Source organism: Macrotis lagotis, chromosome 4 (assembly GCF_037893015.1).
Source record: "Macrotis lagotis isolate mMagLag1 chromosome 4, bilby.v1.9.chrom.fasta, whole genome shotgun sequence".
Taxonomy (NCBI): Eukaryota; Metazoa; Chordata; class Mammalia; order Peramelemorphia; family Peramelidae; genus Macrotis; species Macrotis lagotis.
This window is the reverse complement of record NC_133661.1, coordinates 203,022,829-203,031,097: the sequence shown is the minus strand read 5'-3', so window position 1 is coordinate 203,031,097 and position 8,269 is coordinate 203,022,829. Positions and strand designations below refer to the sequence as shown.

The following is an 8,269-nucleotide window of genomic DNA, read 5'->3' as shown; positions in this document are numbered from 1 at the left end:
CAATTTTTTTAACCCTCAGGATTTGATAGTGCATATATATCTCTAGATAATTAATCTATTGACTAAGAAGACCAATGGGAGTATAAAGTGAGGGTAAAGATCAGTAGATTTGTTCTGGAGACATTCACACCCATTTGCAAAAAAGATGGCTAAATAAGGAATGACCCACTTTCTTACCAGAAGAATGGACAGTCACAGAGGAAGGTTGCTTTTTGAAGCCTAGGATCAGAACTTTTTCCACCATACAATCACTGTGATAAAGACCATTTTCATCTGCACATCTAGAAATAGATACGGTTAACCTCAGATGAAGGAATGGAATGGAGATTTGGAGAAAAATTAAAAAAAAATCACACAAAGTTGTCATCAGGTTTGTTCTTCCAGTAATGTAGTCTGTGACTTCCTGAGGGTGATATGTATTTTTCCTTATATCTGCCCCTCTAAGATGGATAAATAACAATCTAGGTAGCATTTATAATTAAATGAACAAAGATACAAAATTACTTCAAATGCAGAGGCCTGAATACCCAAACTCCTAATTGCAGCGACTTTCTAACTCTTCACCCTGATCATTCCATTATTTTGTGGGAAGTTACTCAGGGTCAAATGTGACAAGATTTCACTGAACCACAGATTTAACTTTTTTTAAAAATTTTTATTTATTTAAAGCAATGGGGTTAAGACATTTGTCCAAAGTCATACAGCTAGGTAATTATTAAGTGTCTGAGGCCATATTTGAACTCAGGTGCTCCTGACTCCAGGACCGATATCCTATCTACTGTGTCACCTAGCCACCCTTAACATTTTTTTTTAATAGGAAAGGAAAAATACATGGTAGGAAATGTTGGATAAGGAATTCCATATAAGGTTTTTGATGGTCTTTTTTTTTAAATGTCCTCTATACATTAGGAAGCAACTAAAATATATATATTATTTTGTGATTAAAACCACAGCTGTCCTTAGCTGCCATTACCTGGACTGCAAAACACCATTAGAGAATAAAAACTTCCTATGAAGAAACTGCTTTTTTTGGTGGTATTGAAATGAATGTCCATCATCAAGGTAAAGTTTTCCACTTGCAGAACCCTGGAAAAAGAATGAAAGTTACAAAATCTAGTTATCCATTATTTTCTGGTAGGATAGATAATTGAAAAGAGAATAAAGTTCATTCAAAGCCACAAACATTTACTGAGTGCTTAACAGTAAGATCTTAGACAATGATATAATATGTCAAAACTACTCATGCACCTCAATGACAGGCACCACTGGTACTTCTTAGATTGTGGAAGACAATAGGGTACATACAAGGTATGCCAGGACCCCTTAGCATGGTGAATCCATCACATTCTGGAGCAATGTTGGGGTAATAAAGAGAATGCTAAAGTTGGAATCAGAAAGGTCTGAGTTTGAATATTTCCTGTTATACTTGGTGGCTATATAATCCTGAACAGTGGCCTCAGACACTTACCAGTTGTGTGTGACCCTGGGAAAATCAACCTTGTTTGTTTCAGTTTCCTCATCTCTAAATGAACTGGATAAGGAAGTGGCAAATCAGTCCAGTATCTTTTGCCAAAAAGACTAAATGGGGTCTTGAGTCAGATGAAAAAAAGTCTTGAAAAAGTCAAAAGAACAAAAATCTTGGGCAAGTGACTTCATCTGTATGTGCTTCAAGCAACTTTCTAGGTCATATCTATTTAAGTCAAAGATAAGTTGCAATCTTCATTAGTAAAAGAGGCTCCCTACATTGAAACAAATATTCACATGGCATAAGGTTGGACAGTCACATCACTACAATCTAGGTCAGCTTTATAGTATCTCTAAATTGGTCCTAGGTGGCTGTGAGCCCTTAGGAGACTTCTCTACTACTACTACTACTACTACTACTACTACTACTACTACTACTACTACTACTACTACTACTACTACTACTACTACTTCTACTAGCTATTCTCTAATACCAGATAGCCTACTGAAGTTTCAATATGTGTAACCAGTGCTGTGATGAGAAATACTACAGATTTCCTACATTCCTCTGGAAGATGTCATTTCAAATTGTCAGATATCCAGATGGAACAAAACTGGGAAGAACAGTATAAAGATGGTAAACTGGTTGACCTCTAATCCTTTTATACTTTATACCCATACTCTATGATCCTAGAATTAGGATTCACCCTTAACTCATAATATCTAGCTGTATTAAAACCTAGGAGATAGTTTAGAATATATTTCCAAAAAAAAATTATGATGTAACTTCTAAATTCCAAGGATTTGATAGTGGACACTGAACACTTTAATCCCAGCAATGATTATCCCTTAATAGAGATGTAGCAAGGGAAGTAAAAAGTTCATTTTTAAGCCTAAGTTAGAAGTTCCCTTGCTCTGGGGCTTTCATGGAGGTGGGAGTTCCATACTTTTAAGGTTTTTTTTTTTTTTTGCAAGGCAAATGGGGTTAAGTGACTTGCCCAAGGCCACACAGCTAGATAATTATTAAATGTCTGAGACTGGATTTGAACCCAGGTACTCCTGACTCCAGGGCCAGTACTTTATCCACTCTGCCACCTAGCCGCCCCAGTTCCATACTTTTAAATGATTTATACTGTATACTCAGAAGGCTATCATTAGAAGAGGCAGAGAAGTAATCAAATCAAGATCTAGGAAATAATTCCTAAGTACCTTACTGTCCAGAGCAATACTAAGTTTATATGGAAGATTGGTCATCCATCCTGTGGATTTCCCTACACCAGTCTTCATTGGTACCACACTTCCACCTCGTTGAAATACTGGTATCTAGAAAGAACAGAAATTTCAGTGTGGGAGAATTCACATAAGAAAATCTCCAAGTGGAACGATTAGATTTTACAATGACTGTCTATGCCAATGTAAACTTAGGGGCACAAATAATTTGTGAACACAGTTTCTGAATACAGTGATAGGGCAGGAGGAAGGGCTGTCAATGAAGTGAAGATATAAAAAGCACATGTCCAATTTAAAACAGAATGATTTTTCTCCATTTATTATTAAAAGGGGAAAATAATTGGGGAATAATGGAGAAATAAATGGGGAAAATAATTGCTTATCACCTGTACCTATTTTCCCCACTGATATCTAAGTGATGAACCCCATTCTGTCACATGTTAGATTTTCCCCTAAGGCAAAATACCTTTACTCTGAATAGATTCCTTTTACAGAATAGTCCAGATATGTTTATTCTCAACTTAACAAAAATGAATTTTTTCACCTACTTCCTTATTATTTTGTCCAGTCAGGGAAGTAGGTTCAAAATCATGTTGGTTTAAAAACCAAAACTCACACTTTTAAATACAAGTTTGTATCAAATATTCACCACAAAATAGCATTCCATTAAGGGCTCTTTAAAAAATATTTTTTTGGAGATGAGCATTCTTTCATTGTTCTTGCAACTAATGTGCTCTTCTTCAGTGCTCTTCTTCACTTTACGAATCTATTTCCTTCCCCTTAAGATGACAATAAGGAGTATATAGAGAATGTGACTTTGGGCAAGTTAACCCACTTCTCTGAAGAGAGATTGATGAACTCAGAGTAAAGGTCCAGCTGTAATAAGAACCTTAGGTAGATATATATAGGTAGGAATTTTTGTAATGATGCTATGTTTTTGAGAATGTTAAAAATGAATACCTATCTACCTCTGTTCTACTCAGGTCTTTATTTTGGTTGCTATGAAGTATGTTTTTTGATTATTTAGTAAAAAGTTAATGAGGCTCATTCAGTTCTAGAACATTTACTGAGTACCTAACAGTAAGGTCTCAGACAATGATACAGTACATAAAAAGATGTCACTCAATCATCTCAGTGACAGACCCCATAGGCATATGAAGGGATGAAGATCATTGAAGTAAATATATGTGCTCTAAAGTAAAAGTTAATACATCATTATTAATGTATTTTAAATGGCAATTAAATTACAAACAGAACCATTATTGAAGTATTTTTAGAGGCCTAGTATTCCCAATAAATATTTATAATCCTTGACATGGTCCTATGGAAGAAAATGCTAGGTGGCATGCTAAGAGAACTACTTTTTCTTTCTGTTTTCAGTGGTGCTTCATTTACATGACTCCAATATTCAAATGTGTAGAAAGAGAAGTTATATGTGAGAGATAAGAGACTGGAGGCTGACCATAACATATGGAAATGTTTAGGGAGAAGGATTTGAGGATGAGTTATCTGTCTTTAAATGTTGTCATATGAAAGTTTTGACATTTTGCTAAGCCTTTGAGGACATTGCTAAAAGAAAAGTCCTAAAGTTACAGAGTAGCCAACTTTGACTTGAAATATAAGGAAAAACCCCCTATCTTGTCCTGAAGTAGAATAAGTAAGAAGTGGATTCTTCCATCATTAAGGATCTAGACAACCATTTGCCAGGAATGTAGGAATGTTGTAGATGGGATGACTGTTCAAGTTATACATTGCACTAGATAAGGCTTGAGAGGAATTAATATTGTACTAATATATTAAAATATAATTATTAATTTGTAATCCATCTTTTTCCTTCTATTTTTATTAAGACCCCATTCCTGAAAAGGTCAGTCAGTCTTTAAAAGACAAGACCAGAAATATGATTCCTCCTAGCCCCAAAGTACCTTCTGGTTAACTAGGACTTGGACCCCACCAAAATAGGTGCCTGGCTTTTGTTTGTCCCCAAAGTAGAAGTCAGAGTGGACTGGTTCTCACTACTAAGAGTTACCAAAAGCCACTTGTGTGACCTTGGTCCCTTCATTAGAGTTTAGAGTAATCTAGTTACTAAGATAGCTGAGTCTCCTGATCAATCCACACTAGATTTTCTAGGCCATCTCCTCATTAAATGTCCACCAATTAAGGTTGTGTTTCATTTGTCAGGGGAGTTCACTGTCAGAAGGAACACATCCATTTTAAGGTGTTTCAAATTTTCCCTTTCTTGTCTTTAGTTACCGATAGAAACCACTGACCATCAATTTGCTGATTATTGGCTAGCTTACTAGCCAATTCTCTAAGAATTTTTACTCACAATAAATTCCTATTAATCCTAGTGGTTTATGAGTGATTCTTATATTTTCCACTAGAAATGGAATATGTTATTAGGCAGAACTCTAGAGTTTTTGGATCTAAGTGAATGAAGCAGATTACAACAAAGATCTAAATATAACTTACACTATCCAAGGTAACAGGTATTTTCAGGGTTTGTGCTCCATCCCAATGATTAAATGTCCGAAAGTCATACCAGATCTGATTAGGAATAGATCAACCAAAAATATATTAATAAGGGGGTGAAGATTTTCCTTAAACAATAAACTTCAGTTTATCTAAAATCCAAATAACTAGAATGTTCAAATAACTGGATTTATTTTCATGGATAAATATTAAGAGATGTGAAGACTTAAAAAGAGCTAAAGTAGCTAGCTATAAACGTCTAATATTTTCCATGCCACAAGGAGCAGTATAAGGGAGGAAAAAGGCAAAAAGAAAGAGGAATTAGGAAGGAGAGAAAAAGAAATTAAGAAAGAAGAAAAATTATAAGAGGGGAATGGTAGCAATGGTGGCAAATGGGCAGTGGTTAGTTAAAGAAGGAATAATAAATTTTAAAAAGAAAGAAACTTAGGAAGAATATACATAAATATATATGTATGTATATATATGTATATTATTGTCGTTCAGCCACTTTTTAGTCATGTCCAACTATATAACCCCATTTGGAGTTTTCTTGGCAAAGATATAGGAGTGCTTTGCTATTTCCTTCTCTAGCTCATTTTACAGATAAGGAAATTCAGATGTAAAGGGTTAAGTGACTTGCTCAGGGTCATTAAGTGCCTAAGGTCAGATTTCAACTTAGGTCTTTCAGACTCCAGGTCAGGTACTCTATCCATTACACCACCTAGCTGACCAATATATGTATGAATATGTTAGAATATTGTTGCAAAATATAGTAGAATTCTGAAATAAGGTGACTAGTCTTGAACTACATCTACAGATCTCCTGAACTTAGCTACTAAAGTACCAAAAGAATCTCTGAAGTAATTTCACAGACTAGAACTTGAAGAGTGCAGAACTTGGAATCATAATGTTTAAAACTTGTTTAGATATTTACTAGCTTGTTACTCTGGAAAAGTCACTGTTTCAGTCTCAAGTTCTTTTATCTCTAAAATGGGAATAATAATAGCTACCTTACAGGACTACTGCGATGATCAAATGAGATATTGTTTTGTAAACCTGAAAGTCTTATATAAATGTTAGATTTCTTCTTCTCTATCACCATCCTGATCATCATGTTTATATACACTTATGAAATAATAATGGAAGCATTGTTAAGTTTTCATTATTCAGGAGCCAATTATTTAGACCAGTGGTTCTCAGGCATATTTATCTTGGGACCTCTTTACACTCTTAAAAATTGAAGACCCCCAAGAGCTCCTGTTGGTATGAGTTTTATCTATTGCTAAAGTTAAAACATCTGAGAATTACAATGAGAATAGTTTGGACCACGTAGACCTCCTGAAAGGGTTTTTGAGAACCAATGATCTAAACTGTAGGGGTTATATCCAGGTCTTTCTTCTTTGCTTTTTAAATTTTCTTTTCTTATTTATAAGCAGCTTTGGTAAAGTATAGGTGTGAAAAAAAAAGATGAAACTATTGACTAAATGGTGAAATGCGGAACATCTGTAGATCACCTGTGGATTTGAAGTATATATGCTATATATACATACATACATACATGATATATAGACACACATACACATCCAGATGTACACACACACACACACACATATTATTTACATATTAACATCCATCTATCCATCTATGTATCTAAGAATAGCTAGATGGTACAATGAATAGAGTACTAGGCCAGGAATCAGGAAGACCTGAGTTCAAATGTGACCTCAGACATTTACTAGCTGTGTGAGCCTCGGAAAGTCACTTAACTCTTTTTTGCCTCAGTTTCCTTACATGTAAAATGAACTGAAGAAGGAAATGGCAAACTATTCCAGCATCTTTGCCAAGAAAATCCCAGATGAGGTCATAAAAAGTTGGACATGACTGAAACAATTTAACAACAACAAAATGAGCATGTATATATGTATATATACACACACATATATATAGATTGATTTGTGCAATTTTGATGTCTATTCTACCTTTAGTTTCTTGCAGACTTTCTAATGGCATGCTGAACAAAAGCCCTGAATGAATATTAACTTGCTTATTGAACCAAGAAAGCATTTTAAGGGCTGGAGATCATGCCTGAAAGTTAAAAGTTAATCCATATACTTAGGCCATGGACAGAAAATGGTAAATTAAAAAATCTGCTACGTCTGCATACTTATGCTTCATGTTCTGAGTCTATAAATAATGGCCAGCTGTTTCCGTATCTACCTAATCACAAGGAAAGGGGAGAAAGAAGGGAACAAGCATTCAGATCATGCCAACTATGTTCCAGTTTTGTGCTAAGCACTTTACAAAGACTGTCTTGTTTGACTTTCACAACAACCCTGGAAGGTAGGTGCTATTATTATCCCCATTTTTATAGTAAAGGAAACTGAGGCAAACAGAGGTTAAGTGACTCATCCAGGATCACACAGCTAGAAAGTATCTGAGGCTTGATTTGAACTCAGGTCTTCCTGACTTCAGGTGTAGTCCTCTAGCCACTGTGCCACCTGGCCAGCCAATCTGGGAAGGTTCTACTGGGAAGGTCAACCAGTGATGAGAGTCATTAGGAAGGGATATTGATATAAAATGGAAGAGATGAATGTTTTTCTTTAAAGAATAAAGGTCGGGGCGGCTAGGTGGCACCAGTGGATAAAGCACCAGCCCTGGAGTCAGGAGTACCTGGGTTCAAATCCGGTCTCAAACACTAATTACCTAGCTGTGTGGCCTTGGGCAAGCCACTTAACCCCAGTTGCCTTGCAAAAAACCTAAAAAAAATAAAAAGAATAAAGGTCATAGATAATATGGGATAACATTATTCATTCTTACCTCTTTAGACCCAGGCAGAAACATATCAACCTTTGAGACCTTTGGTTCCGTGACTGGATGTATTAGCAAAGCACTTCCTAAAAGAAAGAATGGAAAATAAATGAAATTATTTTTCCTTTTTTATTATATAAATATTTCATTTGTTTTCCAATTATATACAATAGTAGTTTCTATCATTTTTTTGTAAGATTTTGAATTTTACATCTTTCCCCCCTCCCCCCCACAGAAAACGATCTGATAATCTTTACATTGTTTCCATGCTATACACTGATCAAAATTTAATGTG

The 8,269-nt window shown here is 35.2% G+C and overlaps 1 protein-coding gene across 1 annotated transcript in view; it reads right to left on the bottom strand.

The window, feature by feature from the left end:
* The window catches only part of LOC141522081 (neutral alpha-glucosidase C-like), a 72,246-nt gene that overhangs the window by 17,472 nt on the left and 46,505 nt on the right, over positions 1-8,269 (bottom strand). Inside the window, exons 20-24 of the mRNA XM_074235176.1 lie at positions 7,984-8,060; positions 5,167-5,241; positions 2,674-2,787; positions 974-1,086; positions 178-281 (exon numbers count right to left, since the gene is read on the bottom strand). Coding sequence (XP_074091277.1) covers positions 178-281; positions 974-1,086; positions 2,674-2,787; positions 5,167-5,241; positions 7,984-8,060 — 483 coding nt within the window. The remainder of the gene's footprint in view (positions 1-177; positions 282-973; positions 1,087-2,673; positions 2,788-5,166; positions 5,242-7,983; positions 8,061-8,269) is intronic.